This window comes from Chelmon rostratus, chromosome 7 (genome assembly GCF_017976325.1).
Source record: "Chelmon rostratus isolate fCheRos1 chromosome 7, fCheRos1.pri, whole genome shotgun sequence".
Classification (NCBI taxonomy): domain Eukaryota; kingdom Metazoa; phylum Chordata; class Actinopteri; order Chaetodontiformes; family Chaetodontidae; genus Chelmon; species Chelmon rostratus.
The window spans coordinates 16,745,519-16,763,976 of record NC_055664.1 but is presented as its reverse complement, the minus strand read 5'-3'; the positions used below and the strand labels follow the sequence as shown (position 1 = coordinate 16,763,976).

The 18,458-nt window shown below is 43.3% G+C and overlaps 2 protein-coding genes across 4 annotated transcripts in view; one reads left to right on the top strand and one right to left on the bottom strand.

Annotated features, from left to right (window-relative positions):
* The first annotated feature begins 819 nt into the window (after positions 1-819).
* Positions 820-3,924, top strand: LOC121609677. 2 transcript variants are annotated; one of them, XM_041941363.1, is made up of 4 exons: positions 820-1,100; positions 1,758-1,871; positions 3,159-3,201; positions 3,408-3,924. In XM_041941363.1, exons 1-4 carry the CDS (start codon positions 1,047-1,049, stop codon positions 3,542-3,544), a joined length of 348 nt encoding a protein of 115 aa, XP_041797297.1. In that variant the 5' UTR covers positions 820-1,046; the 3' UTR covers positions 3,545-3,924. The 2 variants fall into 2 exon arrangements, with proteins under 2 accessions (XP_041797297.1, XP_041797296.1); XM_041941362.1 differs by having other exon boundaries at positions 3,345-3,924.
* Positions 3,925-4,845: 921 nt separating this feature from the next.
* LOC121608830 (Down syndrome cell adhesion molecule-like protein 1 homolog) overlaps positions 4,846-18,458 on the bottom strand; it is a 97,223-nt gene continuing 83,610 nt past the window's right edge. For both annotated transcript variants that reach the window (XM_041940218.1, XM_041940220.1), the window contains exons 23-35: positions 16,626-16,743; positions 16,347-16,510; positions 16,016-16,114; positions 14,115-14,303; positions 13,669-13,797; positions 13,375-13,533; positions 13,081-13,236; positions 12,890-12,920; positions 12,661-12,779; positions 12,361-12,513; positions 11,283-11,477; positions 10,807-11,115; positions 4,846-10,060 (exon numbers count right to left, since the gene is read on the bottom strand). In XM_041940218.1, the coding sequence (XP_041796152.1) occupies positions 9,471-10,060; positions 10,807-11,115; positions 11,283-11,477; positions 12,361-12,513; positions 12,661-12,779; positions 12,890-12,920; positions 13,081-13,236; positions 13,375-13,533; positions 13,669-13,797; positions 14,115-14,303; positions 16,016-16,114; positions 16,347-16,510; positions 16,626-16,743 (2,411 nt within the window). In that variant the 3' untranslated portion in view covers positions 4,846-9,470. The remainder of the gene's footprint in view (positions 10,061-10,806; positions 11,116-11,282; positions 11,478-12,360; positions 12,514-12,660; positions 12,780-12,889; positions 12,921-13,080; positions 13,237-13,374; positions 13,534-13,668; positions 13,798-14,114; positions 14,304-16,015; positions 16,115-16,346; positions 16,511-16,625; positions 16,744-18,458) is intronic.

Here is an 18,458-nt window from a genome sequence, read left to right as displayed (position 1 = left end):
GAGACGAGACTCCAGACAATGACGCACACAAACCTTTAGTCATGTGTGATCTCTCAGATATAGGTCTATCTGATTACTACAAATAAATAGCTGGCATACTGACATTGCCCTTTATTCATGGATTGCTTTTCTCCTCACTACATCTCGCCTCCCTCCAGCCTCACTTTTGAGCTCTTTTCCTAGAAACCCCAATGGCATAACTGGCTGACTCCAGCCATCTTAACTAAGACAGTGTTTGTTCTGTTTTGGAGCATGTTCAGATGGACACTTACAGCTTAAAAGAATAACCCGTTCAACTTTATTATCACAAAAGAGGTTTGGTTCGCAGGCAGACCTTAAACACACACATATAAATCATGGGAATACATGATTACAATGAAAAAGAACAATTAGAAAACAAAAGCTATTACAGAATCTGACGTTGTCCCGTCCGTTTAAAATCGGAAAACTTTTATGATTTGCTGTTTTAACTCATTTAACACATTTAACACACATTTGCTTTAGGAACGCTGTTTTTCAGTCTGTAAAAGCAGGTGGCAAACCATCATCCTGCTGTGTGTAACACATGAGCTTGTATAGTCAGAATTGAAGACATTTGAAATAGAATAGAATAACGTGAATTGTCAAGAAGGTTTATTCTCTTATTTAACCCTGCATGTTTGAATTAAACCTGATCTGCCTCGACTGCTGGGAAGGTGAAAGCACACCTGAAGGATAAGTGCCATGCAGAGGAAAAGATTACTGCTTCTCTATTTCTGTCCTGCAAAGCTCTTTAACAGCCTTACCCGCGTGTGTCAGAGACTGTGAGAACCGTGTGAGAAGCGTGGGCAGCTTGTTTGTGTGTTTCATGAGTGTGTGTTTGTGTGCACCTGAGAAACTGTGTGGTCAACTGTCCTTCCCCCTGTGCTGCCCTGCGTCGCATTCCTGACTGCACAGAGCTGTTCCTGTGCGGACTAACCTTTCCTCCAGCAGGAGTGAGGAGGACGATCGAAAAACCAAGGAAAACATTAAGGATTAATAGAGGTGCTAAAGGAGTAGTGGTCAAGATGTTGATCACCATGCTAACAGCCATGTATATGGTGGTCAGAGTCGTAGAATCGGTAAGACGATTAGAATGATAGAAGAGTAGAAATAGAAAGTTGATTGCAAAATTAGATTTCACTTTTATTAAGTGTGCTTAGACAATATTGTATTTCCTTAAAAATTCTCCAATATCAAAATATAAATATAAATATTAAGTATATTTCAATATTAGAGGATGTACACTGGTGGGTAAAGGGCTCTGTGTTTTTGCTGCAAACATAACCTGATTTTCTCACCCAGCAGGTTGGCAGCGTCAAATATAAATCAGGTTTATATAGACAGCATCAAAACATGATTAGAGTGATGTTAAAACAGGCAGTCAGCGTCAAAATATAAGCAGGCTTACATTGACAGCATCCAAATCTAATAAATGTGACCTTTAACCAAGCTTTTGCAGCATTCTTCTTTCCTGTTCTTCTCTGCTTATTATGTAACATTTAATGCTCTAAAAAGTTCAGCAAAGACAAAAGCAGTGTACCACCAAACAACTTCAGCAGGCCAAACTCTACTGAAAATGTTATGTTTTTCACATTTATTCAATAAGTAAACCTCAGACACGTTGGTGAGATGTGTTAAAAGAAACAGAGGCCTAGAGTTGAGCTATGAGGCTGCTTGTGTTTCACACTTTAACCCATACGCCGGCATCCCTAACTCAAGCTCCTTTTCACTTTCAGATAGGGGTGCGGTTCGCACGGCAGCAGGACCCTTTGCCTTACATGGTGTCCCAGCCTTTGCCTTGGCAGGTTCACTCAGTGTCTCACAGTCGGAGGAGCAGCAAAGCAGAGGAGGTGAGTTTTAACGAGATCTGCGCCTAAGTCCAGTTTCAGTCACAAGGGTCGTCATGCTGATGCAACACATCGTTTCTCTGCAGAGGTCATCTCACGGTGACATCTTTCACATTAACATTGATGGTAGTTTTTGAAAAAAAGGGGACAAGCATCCTGTCAATGTGGCTGGAATTTGCTTTTCCAATCTTCTTGTATAGAATGGCAAGTGGAAAGGTCAGCAGGTGAGCTTGACTCAGCATGTGAGCCTATCAGCTTGGTCATACGTTTTGTTGGCTCATGGCGTTTCAGAGGAGGACAGCAGAGGGATATGACTTGCAAGTTTTGATGCCTCTGCACTTAAATCAATTGCATGAGTTAACAATGACCTTTTGGCCCTCTGTGACTCAGTATCAGTGAATCAATAAATCCTTGTTGGGGGATCAACACAGTCCACAATAGTTATTTGGCTATTCCTCAGGCTTTCACTATTTCTGAATCAAGAAGCATATCTCTGATGTCCTACGCATAAAAAAAACCTGTAGTTCACTAGTCTATGGAATTTTTTGTGCCTTTTTCTTAGTTTGAAGAAATGGTTTGAAGGTTACTTAATGTCAGCCTTTGTACAAATGAAGCCAATAAAAAGACAAACAGAGGCAAAGAGCTGAACTGTGGCAAGAAGAGAAACTTTGTGGTTTTAACTGAGGTCACCGGTGCTGAGATGAGAAGGCGAAAGAAAACATCAGTCTACAAAAAGCCCCTATGAAGCAAACATGGAGAAAAACAGGTGTAGGGTGAAGAAAGAGGTTTTGTGTCACCCTAGCGTCTCTGGTAAAAGGAGAGAGTCAGCCTCACTGGCGAGGTCACAGAGCCCGGTGTGTGGGACTGAATGCAGGCACGCAGCCAAACTGAACGGGTAAGCAGGCTAAACTGATCCAGTCCTCAGCCTCTGGCCTCCCTGCCGCTGCTCTGCTTGAGCTGTAATCCCAATCAAGGAGGATTTGTGTTTGAGGTCATTAGCCTGACTGTAAAGGAAAGGACACACATGCACATTCACCCTTTAGGACTGCACATTTTGTACAGTCGAGCAGAAGGATCGCAAATCTGGGTGGTTATCTGCTTGCACGTGTCTCATTTTGTGCTGTCGGTGGTTGGCTATGTGAACAATGCTTCAGCTAGGCTCCAGATAAGATTGTAACACTGATAATTATCATACCTGACCTGTATCTCTTTTGCTCAACTGATTTTTTTTGCCCCTGTGTGCGTCAGTGAGTGTCTCCTAACACACAGCTGTCCTCTTTCTATTTCCAGTTTGATGGGCTCAGGAGGAACAGCATAGGGGTGTATAGAAAGAGTAAGTAATGCAGTTAATTCGTTCAAATGCAGGCTATTTTTCTGCCACAGGAATTTTCAACTCAAAACTTTGATCAGAAAAATAGCCCGCTCAAATGGAGGCTAATTTGAACACCATGTGTTTGAACTTAATCATTGCTGCAGACTATACCTCCATGGCTGTTGCCTCTGCCTCTCTGGCTATACCCTGTGTCCTGTCGTGCTCAGACTCCAGTGCCAGCAATGGGACGTGCACCGTGCCCGCTGTTCCTCCACTCAGCCCGGTTGAAGTCGAGAAGGCCGCCGCCACCATCCAGACCCATTTCAGGAAGTTCCAACAGAAGAAACAAAAGAACGGCAAGTAGGTGGACAAAGGCACGGTGAGAGACAACAGGAAGCAGGTGGATGCACGTGGATTCACCAAAGGATGGATGGACTCAAATGATGTGTACACTCATATGCAAATGCACATGCATTGAAACTGCACAATAAACAGTAGAGCTCCCGGATGAGTGACACAGTGTAAACAATAAGAGTAATAGAGTACATCTCAAATAGCTACTTGTAATACAATATTTAAAATTCCATGTGAATAATATATGTGAATATCTGAATGTGAGAGAGTGCGAGTGACTGTGAGGATGCCGTCATTTCTATATGACCAGTGTTTTGAGGATATAAACATGAAAATATTCAAATAATTTGTGGCTCTTTCCAAAACAAACTATTTCAATAAAGTCCTCTGAAAGCCTTTGCTGTGTTTCTTTGCGGCATGATGCCCTCTAGTGTTTAAATCAGGTTCTGACTCACATTATGGAGGAACCGCATTTTTAGGTGGTTCATCCATAATGCAACAGTAGCCTTAACAGCCCCCATTCTTTCTATTTTTCTCTGGTAAAGAATACTAATAATAATTAAGGGGCTGTATGGAGACCTCAAGTGTTCAGAATTAAATACGTAGAGGAGACATTAATTACCACATTAATAAATACAGATTATCAACATACGCCATTAACATCATAAAAACAAGAATTGTCTGTCCGCTCATTCAGGACAAAGCAAGAGCCACATCATTTAATAGCAGAGTCTTTGTCAAACCTGAAAAAAAATGTAGTGAGGTAAAACTTGTAGGAATGAAAATGAGTTTCAAAAATGCATTGGATAATTTTACAGTTTCATATGTCTTGTCTGTATTCGTTCTTATTGTTTATGTTTTGTAATTCTGTTTCATCACTGGTGTTTCTACACACATACGATGTGACTTTATGCCCACAAGTTGCATTTTGTTGTGTTCCTCTCAGGCACCACGGAGGGCTGAATTCAGGGTAAAAGGTTCAGGTCAGCATTTTTTATGGGGAGGATTCAATAATTTTCTCACTCACCTCGAGTGGTGTCACATGCAGATATTTGGTTTGCAGGTTTTGAGATAACCCTTGCCTTCATCTCCTTACAATGGAAGTGAAAGAGATTTTCTCTGTGGTGCTTTTAAAAATGTATGTCCAGAGAACCAGCATCACCATTATGTGGAATTTCACAAATTTCTTCTTCTTCTGCCTTAAGAAATAGTCCCTAAAATGTGTTCACAGTGAGGTCTGTGGAGCTTAAAAACTGCTTGGTGCCAAAGAGACAAACAAGCAAAACTCTTTCAAAAACAAGTTAAATATGTTCAGATTCTAGCAAAAAATTAGATAATACAGCAAGCCCTTTATCTCAAATGCTACATGGTTGTGTAAGAATAAATAATATCATCACAGTTCATAAAAAGATAGCTTTATTGCACAAGGTGTTGAGTACTCTTTTTCTGTTTTTGTTTGTTTTCATAGAAAAGAAAATGTAGAGTTAAACACAAGCAATTGCAAATTGAAGCAACGTTTCCCCATAAAAGTTTAAGGAACAACCTCTGCATTTTTAAAATGTTTTAATTAACCCCCTTTTAAATTGTTCAATTCACCGTTTCCCTATATCTTTTATAACCAGCAAAATTTTCAGAACATGCAATGCTGCTGTCCTCCCCCCAAAAAGTGGGATAATAAAAAAAAGGCGAACTCTAAATGAAGCAACCTGTGACAAAGAAAATAAAAAAAGAAACAAAAAAATATATATAAAAAAATGAAAATAAAAAAGGAAACAATGCAGCCAAATGTCCTGTAAAAGAAGAAATTAATATTGTTAACTATGCATGGTCCACTCTGACATATTTCAACTGGTCCATAAATCAAGATAAAGCAGTGTCTGTATAATTCTATAGTTTTTCATTAAGTCCTCTTCTGTTTCATTACAATAACTTCAGTTCAAAGTTTACATTGTGCCCTGGTTTCTAGTGAAGATGTCGAAAATAGTACTCATTTATACAAAACACTTTCCTATGTACACAAGTCTTCTATTATGGAGTAGAAATTAGGTTGAATAGGTGGACAAGGGGTACAGTGAGAGGGGGAGATCTGATTGGTTGAGCAGATGTGGAAAAGGCTGGGGGAAGTAGCACGTGTGAAGTTGGCCTCATGAACACAGACTGAGTCAGTCTGAAAAGCATTCTGCTGCATTTCAAGGAAAAAGACACCCAAAATCACCCATTAGTCATTTAAAGATTGCAGATATCTGACCAGATGTTCGCGATGCCGCTGCCAAGAGCTACACAGCTGTCGTGCTCAGTGAGAAAAAAAAATGACTGCAGGTGTAAAGGACTGGTGTACAGTGTAGTTGGCAATTTCATATGGCTGTATGGTAAAGCAAGTAGACCAGTTCAGGCTTTAACACAATAACTGGCTATCATTTCAAGCAGCCTATTTGTTTTGCCATTAGGCCAAAAAAGACTCAACATCTGGAATTATTTATTTTGCTGTAAAATATGTCTTATGCTTTGAATTCAGGATTGTTCAAAGGCCTGGATCACCAAAGCACTTCTGCAATACCGTGTATTTCACTAAAGTCAGGCTGTGTGGAACTGAATACAGCAAAAATATGTAGTACACCTTAATTAAAAATAATAATAATAATGATAATAATAACTCAGCTCCTGGAGTTTATTAAAGGAATAGTCAACATTTTTGGAGAGTTAGATAAGAGGATTGTTAGAAGGTAACAAAATCCACCTACCAGCACCACAAAAGCCCACTAATTAGCACATTATATCTCATTTGTGTAATCTGTACAAGAAACTAAGTGTAAAAGCAACAGAGTCTCCGCTGTTTGCAACCTCACAATAAGAACAAGACCTTCAGGAGGTTCCTGCTCACAGCTGAGAAATCGTTGTGTAAGCATAACTTGTTGTTTTCACTCTTTGGTTTTTGTACAGAACGGAATATACTTTTACATTAGATTTTTGATATTCTCAGTAAGGGTCAGTAAGGGTGGAATTTTCCTTAAAAGTGCACAAATACTTTGAGCACACTGACGGTAGTTCAGTGTTTCACAGTAGAGGCAGCTTCACTGAAGAACTGGGGAAAGCAGGTTGGACGTTTCATCACTCCATCCAATATCCATACAACTGGAGTAAGGAAGCCTCTGTTTTTGGCCTGCCCCATTCCCAAACTCTTGTTCTTCTGAAAACAAGCACCACTTGAGACACAGAGGCCCGAATTACGGAAAGCGAAATTAATTTCTCTCCTGTCTAGCTTTAGAATAAAAGGGAGCGTGAATACATTTATGAGCAGATCTAACTCTTACTGTGTGGTTTGTTTATTGGCCTGCAGTGCCGGAGTTTGGGGAGGACTCGCTATGACACAGATAAGACACAGAAATACTTGTTGGTCTGTTTGTCTTCGTTAATTATAGTCGGGTAATGGCATTGAGTTCGTGAACAGACCTTTGGAAGGTACAATACAACATATTACAATAGGCTCACTTACTGTATAGGCTGGCCTTGTTTTACTGTTTTCTTTTTCAACACCACACTTTCTGCACTGAGCCATAGACCACAGTTAACCAGCGACACAATCTCACACGATAATTTGACTTTACTGTGCTTGTCCGTTCAGCCGCTGCCTGCTGCACAGGCGCCGCAGCCGGAACATTTACAAAATCACAAGGGGTCATTGTATCATTCTCCAAACATCAGTTTCACTATTTTACTTTCTTTCACGCCACTTCCTCTCTCTACAAGGTGTCCCGTCCGTGGTTGTGCTACCCGTTTAAGCGTCCCTCTTCTTTTTTCTTCCTTCCTTCTTGCAGTTTTTCACTCTGAGCGATTGTCTTGTGATCTTTTATATATATTTTCAATTAGAACGGCTTTTATATTTCTCTGCTTTTTTCAATATTCATATATTTGCTATATATTTGAATAGAAATATATATGTACATACTTTTGAAAACAAACATATATCATATCTTTTTCTTTTTTCTATTGCGAGAGCCCTGATGTTACGTTTTACCATTGCAAAACATTTGGAGCAACTCTTTTTTTGGAACGATCTTTGTTATGGGATTAAGCTTTGGGGGAAGAAATGGGGGGAAAAAAAACAAAACAAAACTTCAAGTTAACAGACACAGAACCATGCATAAAGCTAAAATAAATGTCAGTGAGGTTGAGGGACTTGAAAACACATCTTTTAGTTTTGAAGACCACTTATTTCTGAAGAAAAATTTTATCTCTCTGCTTTGTAGCCCACTCCCCGTTCCCCTAACACAACTGCAAATCCTATCGACACTCGAGCTCTCCGTCTATAATCTCAACGTCATTGTCCGTTCATAAATTCAAGATCATTTCATACATATATGATTTTTCTTGTATACATCTCAATAAATTTGCTGTAAGTTTGCAACACGTCTCTCCATTCAAGTTGTCACTGAACGTCAAATAGCATTTCTGCCTGTCTGTGCATATTAGACCTCTTCTCTCAGTCAGTCCATCCTTTTAACTAGCCAGTACGCTAGCAGTAGGTCACAGTGACGCTGTATGGATATGATGGGGGACTGGGTGGGTGGGAGCGAAGGTGGGTTAGGATAGAAAGGGAGAAAGTGGGTACAGGTAAAATGAGTTAAACAAAGAATAATAGTATTGTGGCGCCATGATGAATCATAAAAGGGTCTCTTCCTTCTTTGTTCTGAGGCAGGAAAAGAGAGAGAAAGAAACCTCTTTCTTATCACCTGTAATCGCTCTCTTTCGAACCCACCTCCTCTTCAGCGTTTCTCACTTAAGCAATGCTGTCGATCACACTTTACAAAACAAAGTTCAAAATGCTGGACCAAATTAGGATCGCAGTGTTGCATCGTCATCATCATTATCGGTACCGTCCCCGAATCCCCTTTCACAGGTACAAAATGAACAGTGGGGAGGGGGTCGTTCAGTTTTGACACAGACGTCTGCCCGAGAGGTCAGCATACAGATTGATTTTAAAAAGGTCCACTGTTGGTGTGTGCCTGCCACATGTATACATATATATATTTACACATATACACCCACACGCACACACACGCAGGCTTGTGAAGGTTTCTGTTACTTGGATCCATTCTAACTTTGTCTTAGTGCACATGAGATTATATTTCCATCATCAGAAAATAAAGAGAAAACTGACAGGGGAAAAAAAACAGGTTTGGATTCATCTTTCACTTGATGATGCTTGACATTTTTTTTTAATCTCCTCAGCTTTGAGTCTGTTTATAAAAGCATCAATTAAGACCACTATGCTGCATCATCCATTGCATGTATAAGAAAATTCTCCACGTCTCAAAACTGGTGTTGAGACGATAGTCCTTCCATTGCCTCTAAAGTATGAATCCATGGAGTAACCTCTCAGAGCCAGTGTAACACCAAGGCTGGTGGTTTATGCATACAGTAAAAGCATCCTGCCACGGCACAATGCTGTGATATGAGCTCTTCTTCCATCAGAGACCAGAAAAGACATATTTAAAAACCTAAAAACCTCAAAAACATAAGCGACCTGGTTCATTCTACAACCGTCTTGATCCAGAAAACAAGACAGTGCACGTGGAAATCATTTTGTGCATAAGTACTGTGTCCTTACCAGAAAATGAAAATATGGAGAGAACAGATAAATCATTTATGTTTTGGCAAGTGATTTCCAGGGTGATGAAATAGAGAAAGATAATAATAGAAAGCAATCAGGCAGAAAGAAAGGCAAACCCCTGTGCTGTGGAGACCCAACTCTGACCCCTTCATACAGTCGTGTTAATGGGAACCCAACCAGCCCCCTGCAGCCTGGCACAGCGCAGGCACTGACGGGTCAGCTGTGCATGTGTATGTTCCTCACCCCACTTTTCCATAGAGGCTCCAGGCAAGCGCTGGCTTGACCAGCATTAAGAGTTACAGTGACAGGCCGCGGTGATGGCAGGCTACACCAGTGTGTACGACTTGGAGTAGGCCCCTGCCCCTCCATCCCTCTGCTTCTGCAGTCTGCCTAAGCCCGAGGAGCTGCTCTCCAGGAGAGAGTCTCTGGATCCTCCCATCTTGGAGGAGGAAGAGGAGGCACCTCCAGGAGTCCCCCCTGTGGCCCCTGCTACCCCACCCCCACCGGAGGATGATGATGCCCCAGCAGCTGCAGCGGTAGCAGCGGCAGCTGCCGCTGCGCTCTGGGCCACTGAGGCAGAGGAGCCGGGCATGGTGAGAGTCCTCTGGGGAAGTGTGGAGCTGCTAGAGCTGGCAGACACCCCTCCACTCCCACTACCTCCACCACCGCCTCCTGCTCCTCCAGAGGAAGCCCCAGAGGAAGTGAGGTTGGACAGGCCAGAGTGGCCCATGCTCAGGGCCTGCTGCTTTGCAGAGTCCATAGTCACATGACGGCCCTGGGTGTGGTATGCCCGCTGGGCGAGGCCACGAATGGAGGCTTCACGTGGTGGAACCACTGGACATGGGTCATGATGCTCCGACTGCTTTCGGAAGAAGGGATCTGACTTCATGTAGAGGGGTAAGTTGCAGTAGTCACCTGGAGGGGAAACAACAATGGTAATGTGGCTTCCAAAGCTTGCAAAAGCCAGAACCGATGGACAATAGTGAGAGTGTCGCAACACTATGAGCATTTGCACTGAGTATTTATCTGAGTGCACTGGACAATATTACTGATTTCTTTGAGGATTATGTACATCTGACACATCACACAGAACCTTACTTCCTCTGATAACTTCATAGACTATATTGTTTTTGTGTTTTGTATATTCTTGTATATAATGTTTACAGGTATCTGCAATTATCTTTCTGCCCTTTTGGTTATCTTTTTTCTTTCACTGCTCTTTTATTTCTTCATTTTGCTGCACCAAATCAAATTCATACACATTCAATTGGTGAAGTCTGAGATATTCACAACACAGTCAGAACTTTTCACCTCACTCGGCTGACACCGATCAGCCACAACATAAAAAACACTGACAGGTGGAGAATAGCATTGCGTCTCGTTACAATGCAATGTTCCGCTGGGGAAACCTTGGGTCCTGGCATTCATGTGGATGTTACTTTGACACGTACCACCCACCTAAATACCGCCGCAGACCAAGTCCACCCCCTCATGGCAACAGCACTCCCTGATGGCAGTGCACCCCCCCCACACACACACAACTTCAGGCAGGCGGTTTTAATGTTGTGGCTGATCGGTGCATATTTAAAGCCGTTTCCGATTTAAAAGGCTGAGCGAAAAAGTAATTTTAAAAGAAACTTTCATGCTTTGCAACCACTCACTCTTGGCGCGGTGTGGAATGGGCACAGCTACATTCTTGCCACGATCATAGTCCTGGGGTTTGGGTGGCGAGGCAGTGAAACGGCAGATGCCGGGCTCTGACGGTGTGCTCATGGACGTCATGCTGTCTGCATTGTCATTGGTACCTGTGGTCATCTGATCAGATGAGCTGTCAGAGATAAAGCACTCAGTAATCTCAAATTTGGCATGCTGCAGGTGTTCCTCTAGCTTGGCATGCTCATATGCTCGTGCCAGCTCCTCGTAGGTGGAGGAGGCGCTCTCTGTCGACACCATGCTGTTGCGACCCTTATCTATGGAAGAGGAGGGAAAAGAAATGTAGGTAAGCACATTTTCTCCAATTTTGCACATGCGTCTTGAGGTGTAGCTCACTGAAGAAACACATTCTCATCCAGGAAAAATAGCTTTCCTTATATGTGCATGTTACTGACTGTAAGTGTCATTTGATCCATGTGCCAACCTGTGTCCTGTGAGAGGCTGGCACTGTAGCTGTCACTCTCTGTGACAGTGATGCCATGCTGGGAGCCAACTGTGCGCCAGTCTGAGGTGAGAGTGCGGGCTGGCGTGGAGGCCTGGCACTTGGTCAGAGTCCACTGACTGGAGTAGCGGTTCCTGATGCTATGGGCTGACTTGACACTCTTCCTCGACACTGGGTCTGGTGGTAAATGGATGACAGTCTCAGTAACACTGATTCAGGCAGCCAGGGTCTCATACATAACATACCTAAGGAACCAATCCCGTCAAGTTGCTGGGTGGGGCTGGGGTGAAATGACAGTTATCAGAGGAGAAGCCAGGTGCGGCTACATATTAGTATTTTGCATGCTAAGTTTCACTATTTTCACTTGCAAAACTACAAAAGGAGAAATGGTGAGCCTTCATGTATGACCAAAGCATATGAGAACCGAAGAGCCAAACTGTAGACTGCAGTAGCCTTTTTCCAGAGCTCTGTGTTACCACGAAACATATATTGACGATCCATCCTTTTGTCCTGTGGACACAGCGAGTACGAGTCACGTTTTATCCGTTGACTGTGTCTGCAGTGTGCTAGCCAACATTAGCCTGCCAGTTACACAATGATTCATGCCAAACCCTGACAGGATATTTTTTATGGCTTTGGGGCGTTGACGAAGAAACATCACTCAGGCCAGTTTGTCAGACAGCTAAGATGCCGATGAGGTTTCTGTGTCTGATGAGCAAAGTCGAGGCTGCAGGTAAGAGGCGGAGGGGTGGGTGGAGATAGAGGCGGGTTCTGCTTAGATTTGTGCAGACTCCAAGGCAAAGGGTGAAGGTAAAGGTGTAGAGTTACATCTAGACCGATGTGAGGGATGAACTTCTAATTATGTAATTTCAATGAAGAGAGATGAGTTTTTAAGGGTTTAATCAATACCTGAAGAGGAACTCCAGAACAAAAGGAAAGGAAGGAAGGAAGGAAGGTAGGAAGGAAGGAAGGAAGGAATTTGTGCTACCTGCTACAAAACTGCTTCAGTGAGTTTAAGCTTTTACTGACAGAATGGACAGCAAGGAGAAAGTGCACTTACTGGTCCCTGGTCTGATGTCTGACATGTCAATCAAAGGACCGGTGTTCTGGATGAGGGCGGGGTGATGGACAGACACACCTGTGCAGAAGCTCTGAGGGTTCCCAGTTTGGTTGAACTCTGTGTCCGTCACAGGGATAGTGGCTTTGTCCTCACCTGTCGGAGACAGAACGAGCATTTCAGGAAAGCAGCAGCCGCAGACCGACAAATCAAAAACCATTTTCATGATGCATTTTACACAGAGATCATTCGGTCCAACGCTCATGCACACAACATCTCCCTCTGTCTCTCTCTTCCTCTCACCGATTTGCTTGATGCCTTCTTTGTCCTCAATCAGCAGCTGCACTCTGGGGATGTCGATGTGTAACCGTGGGCCCTGAGGAGGCCCCTTCACTGGGGTGTCAAAGCTGCGGTTGTTCTTACTAATCCAGAGATATATGACAAGAAAACACACAAACATTCCTGGTTTTGAGTTACACCAAACACACTAAACAACATTTCTGACTGTGGGAGAAAGAAACGGCAGCTTTACCTTATCAGCATCTCCGCCAGGCTTTTGGCATCTAGAGGGAGCAGAGAACATAAACATTTTTTTTCCTGACACAAATACCAATCTGTTAAAATAATGCATCTCTAGAGACTTCATTCAAGACTCCCTCTGATGTCTGCTTTGCTTATTTTACTCATTCCACTTGTCTCCTCTCCTTATACGTCTTCTCTCACCTCTTAGTCTCTTCAGCCTCTTTTCCTTGCGTTTCTTGCGAATGATGAAGAGCAGCGCAACACCCAGAGTGACCAAGATCACAGGGCAGCCAATAGAAAAAAGCTTCTTGACATCGTCATTTTTTTCCAGGGGGGATTTAATTGGTGGAATTGTGCCTGCACACAGAGCAGAGAATAGTCACTACTAATATACCAATATTCTGAGGGACCCATCATAATGACTTTCTTATTAAAAGTAGCAGCCATTACCATTCAGCCAAAATGAATGCAAGACAAAGAGAGTCTCCTACTCACTGCCATCATAGTCCAGTGTCGCAAACTGGGAGCTCTGGTTGCCACAGCCAGCACTGTTGCAGGCTTTCATCTTCAGCTCATACCAGGTGGCCTCACGCAGCTCTGCCAGGAACACATCTGTGGTGGCATTGGTACGCACATTCTGCCACGCCCACGTACCTGCAACAAGCACACACACCAACGCTGAATCTCTTTTTCACATGCTTGATTTAACTACTAAGGGTCATGGTTTTTCTCATTTGATTTGTAGCGAGATATTACCAACAACTGCAGATTGAGAAAGCAGTGACCCACCTTTCGGTCTAAACTCTAAGGTGACAGCGCTGATTGGGCAACCTCCACTAGCCCAACCCTGCAGGTTGAGGCGGGCGTGGCTGGAGTTAATGTGGGTGAAGACCGGCTGATCCTTGTTGAACTGGGGTTCTGTAAAGAATGTCAAATAATCATGCGTCTATTCATATGACTAAAACATTATGCCATATAACGGATAACCAGGCAACATTAGCAGGCCTATGTGATTCAGCAACAGAAATTAATGGACAACAACTTCCTCTCTTCTATCAATAAGCAGTTATTAGGAGGTTATTGAAATTTTGCCATTTGGACTGTGCCTTATTACTCAACACCTCTTCCGTCACACAAGGGTGCTTCTCCTTTGTTAAAATATGCATTTCACATGTGCTTTTAGACTTTCGTCCACACACACTAATTTCCCTCACCCTCCATTCCAGGCTTCTCACCTCGCCCGTGGGTCTTTGCCTCGATGATCTCACTGATGCGCCCGGCTCCAACGCTGTTCTTTGCTGCCAATTTAACTTTATACCAGGTGCCACAGCGCAGGTTGTCCAGTTTGAAGGAGCGCTCACTAGAACTGATGAACACATCTTTCCATTCCTCTGTGTTGTCTACAGAGTACTGCAGCACAAAACCTGCAGACACACAGTGAAAGTTATTTCCGTGCATCATTACACAACTCTGGCTTTTTCACAGTTAAAATGAAGAACTCATTTTGCACCAACTCCACTTAACTTTTGATATTGATACCATTGGTGTCCACTAGATGGCAGTGTCAGACTGTACTTCTCTTGCCTAGATAGGCCCTCGATTGGAGGACGGTTTAGCTGCACCCCGTCTGCGCCGCCATTAGTTACCTACAAACCCCAAGACTGGAATGGCGCTGACTAAGCATCTATGTAAATGAGGGTATGCAATGTGGTGACTGTTTTTATAATCAGCTGCCTTGGAGAGCCAACTCCCTCCTACTCTGTGACACTTCAAGACACATCAAATTCTCCATCTCTATTTGTCTTTTCTTCTGTCTGTATATAATTATGCATATATGAACGTCTCCCTCTCTGTTTCTTTGTATTCTTTGTACCATCCTTCCCTCCCTCTCTCTCTAACAGATGGTGTGATACAGTCCAAAACATTAGAGGGGTTAACATGTGCAGATCCTGCAGCGTTTGTTTCTAAGTTTTATAGTCATCCTCTTTAGAACGCAGCAGAACATGACAGAAGATAGCTGAGAGAACAGCACAAAAACAGACTACTGCGGAAGAGATTAGAACATAGCATCAGCTCTCACTGTAGGATTACTAGCCTACAGGATTTGTTTATTTTATTTTATTTTATTCTTGCACAACCAGCTGAGACTTTTTCGTGAAAACACTCTGACATGTTTTATGTTAAGCTTTATCTGAAAAGGAACAGTCTCCAGATGTTCCACTGTTGCAGTAATGCAAAATAGATGCATGATGGGGAACTTCAGCATTGCTGACTGCTAACACGGTGCAGATGGCTTCACAGACACGCAGGCATTCTGCTATACAGTGCAGACAGACAAACAGATAGGCTTCACGGATGTATGAGACACTGGACGATGTATGCAAATACTGACTGGTTGCCCATTGCTATTTGAATACAAAGCTGCACACCAAACACACACAGTTTGGCCCAAAGTTTCTGCTTCCTACTTGCATGTTTGTGATGCATTCAAATCAGTGTCTATCTCTGGGAGGTCTTCCTAGAAGTGCTGACCCAAATGAACTACACAAAACTATCATATTACTACAGCTTTGGCAGCTTTAAAACATACCTGACCTATTGGTTCATAGAGTTGTTTTTGAATGTGATCTCATGAAATTTTGGTCATAGTTTGTGCAGCCCTTACACTGCACCAAAATCATGACATGTCTAAGCATAAAGAGCAACAAGGAGTCTGACAGATGACCCTCTAACACCCTCGTGAACAACAGCACGAACAAAGAAAAGGGATTGAAACCACATTTGCGTCAACGCGCATTCAGGCACAGACATCGGGCCGATCTTCACACAGAAATCATCGATAATCAGATAATCAAACAGACACATAGTTAAGAGGGAAACCTAAAACCAGGAGGCAAATCAATAAACAAATGAATCTGTATGAACACGAGCAACGTGCCAGGTAAAAGAGAAAGAAGAGGCAGACACAGAGTAATCTAAGATCACAAATCTGTTTCATTCAATCTCTTTTTATGCAAGAAGCTAACGTGATAACCTCAAGCGAAATTCTGATCATACAGTTACAGACAAGAAGGAGGAGATGTGAGTGCACAGGAAGACAGACAGGAAGACAGCGTGGTTGTGCAGGGCCACGTACCTCTGATGGAGCTGCCTCCATTGTCTCCCGGTATCCAGGCCAGAGTGATGGAGGAGGTGGAGGTGGTGGAGACGGTTAGACGAGGCTGGTCTGGAGGGACTGAGCAAGAGACGCAGAGAGTTAACCGCTCAATAATATCTGAACTTAAAAATTCTAGATTCTTTTTGAGGAGGGAAAAACATTCACTGCAGTTAATGTAGAAGTTATACTGCATTTCTCATTTCCAGCAAGAACAGCAGGCCGGTAAGTGAAGTGCTGTCACAGTGAGTGGACTGAACGAAATATCCTGAAAGATATTCGAACTCTGCTGCCATTACTGCCTTTTTCCTACCTTGCACCAAAAGGTTGACTATGATGGTGTCAAAGCCGAGCGTGTTGGTGGCCGTGCAGGTGTAGTAACCAGAATCTTCGGCTTTGACGGAGCGCAGCACCAGTGTCCCATTGGCCAGAATGAGACGCTGCCCATCTAGAGACACTGGGATGGCTGTGTCCTCACTAACAGAGGGACACAGAGATCATCATAAGAGTCTTATTAGATTTCAAACTCCCTCTTAGAGCAGCAGCTCTGGAAACTCAGCTTGATGCAGTGAACATTTCTGGGGACTCTCACCTGTCTTTGGTCCATTTTATAGTGGGTGTAGGTTCTCCAACTGAGCTGCAGGGCAGCCGCACCTCCTTCATCCAAGGAGTGGTCACGGTGCCCCCGAAGGACAGGATCTTAGCTGGAGCTGGTGGAGGTTGAAGAGCAAAAATAAAGCTACTGGCATTCACGTATGCACAAGAGAGGCGATGGCGTAATTAATGTCTACCAATCAGTTAATCTAGCCATTACCAATTAAACTATTTCCAGAGCCAATAAACAAATGCTGTGGAGGTTTCAGAATGTGTTGAATCAATACAGAAATGGGATGGTTGATATGCAGTGTATACATTGATTTGCTTTTCATTTGGGATTCTTTCAATAAGCAGGATTTACTAACAGAGAGAGCTGATTCACGCTTGGTGGAATAGAAATCCGTGTTAAACGTGACATGTGGCGAGGAAGAGCTTATAAACAATAACACAAGACAGGCCAAAGAGCGAGCAGAGAGGATATGAAAAAATATCCATCTATTCAAGCCCATAACCCTCCTTCTCTGTCACTCCCCCCACCCGCTCTCTCTGTCTCCCTTTCTTTCTCGAGCTTGGCGTCTTAATGCTGGTGCTCTAGTGCACTTATGTTAAGGTTGAATGAAGTATTGAGTGGGCAAGCCTGGAGGACACTGCCTTTTAGAGCTGCCGATCAGCTGACGCACCCACCCGTAGGAGAATACACACACACACACACACACACACACACACACACACACACACACACACACACACTCGCAGACCTTTGCAGCCAGCAGTCAAAGAAGCGAATAGATACAGAAAAGGATAACATAGTGGAAAGTGCACTCTATTCATTCTCACTCCCTTATTCTTCCTGTCGTCTAATCCAAAGCCTATTGATTTAACTGCCCTCTTCATTTTCTTAAACACTCTCCCTGCCCGTTGTCTTGAGTATTAGTTAGCCCAGCTCCTGTGTGCCATTTTCTCTCTTCTTTCTTTCTTTTTCCCCTCCACCTGCCGTCCCCCCTTTGGCTCCCTCTCTTGTCTTTTCCCTGATTCAGGCCAATTTATCTGGTGCCCTCTGAACTCTGAAATCAATAGCGCCCGCTGGTCTGTTGCATGAAGTCAAAACACGCAGTCACACATAAGCAGGAGGAAAATATGCAGAGAAGGGTTATATAGAGCAAGTGACAGAGTGAGAGGGAGATTATTCACATGATTCACAGTCATGAGGGATGTAGAGCAAAACATCCTTTAAAAAAAATGTATTTTTAGTGCATGGCATTGCCAATGAGAGGCTTGAAGAGGAAAACTAATCCAACAGTAGCAGTGTCGTAACAGTTCTGAAGAGGGAGAGATGGCAGAAGCAGACAGAGACAGAACATGTAAAGAAACAGAAACCTCAGGGACATCCACACGGCAACCACAGGTCAAAAGCCTCTCGCCTCTTACAACATGGCTGAATATGGTTGGAAAGTGAAAAGGACTACTCTTCATTGACATTTGAATGTGAAGCCGTGCATAAATACAAAAAAATCCTAACATGATGCAACCAATGACCGCTGTCAAAGGATGGGGCCTACATTACCCACAAGGCAATACGACTGCCAACAGCTCGGAAGAGATTCAGGTGTGCTATGCTAGCGGCGGCTAATGCAACCTCGAGCCATTACCCTCACTCAGAGATGAGGAGTGGGCTGCAGAGGTCTGGTGACCTTGTTTCTTTCTTAAACAACCCACCTGACACTGACTCAAGTGACATCACTCGAGGCAAGTTATCAGATTTCACACAGCTCCCTGCATATGCAGCAGTACTCCCAAAGACTTGCAAACAGGCTTTTAGATGTTAAAT

Coding starts and splice junctions, on each gene's coding strand:
- LOC121609677 (XM_041941362.1), top strand. CDS start 1,047: ATGTTGATCACCATGCTAACAGCCATGTATATGGTGGTCAGAGTCGTA. Junction 1,872..3,158: donor GGAGCAGCAAAGCAGAGGAG/GTGAGTTTTAAC, acceptor TTCTATTTCCAG/TTTGATGGGCTCAGGAGGAA. Junction 3,202..3,344: donor CATAGGGGTGTATAGAAAGA/GTAAGTAATGCA, acceptor TCATTGCTGCAG/ACTATACCTCCATGGCTGTT.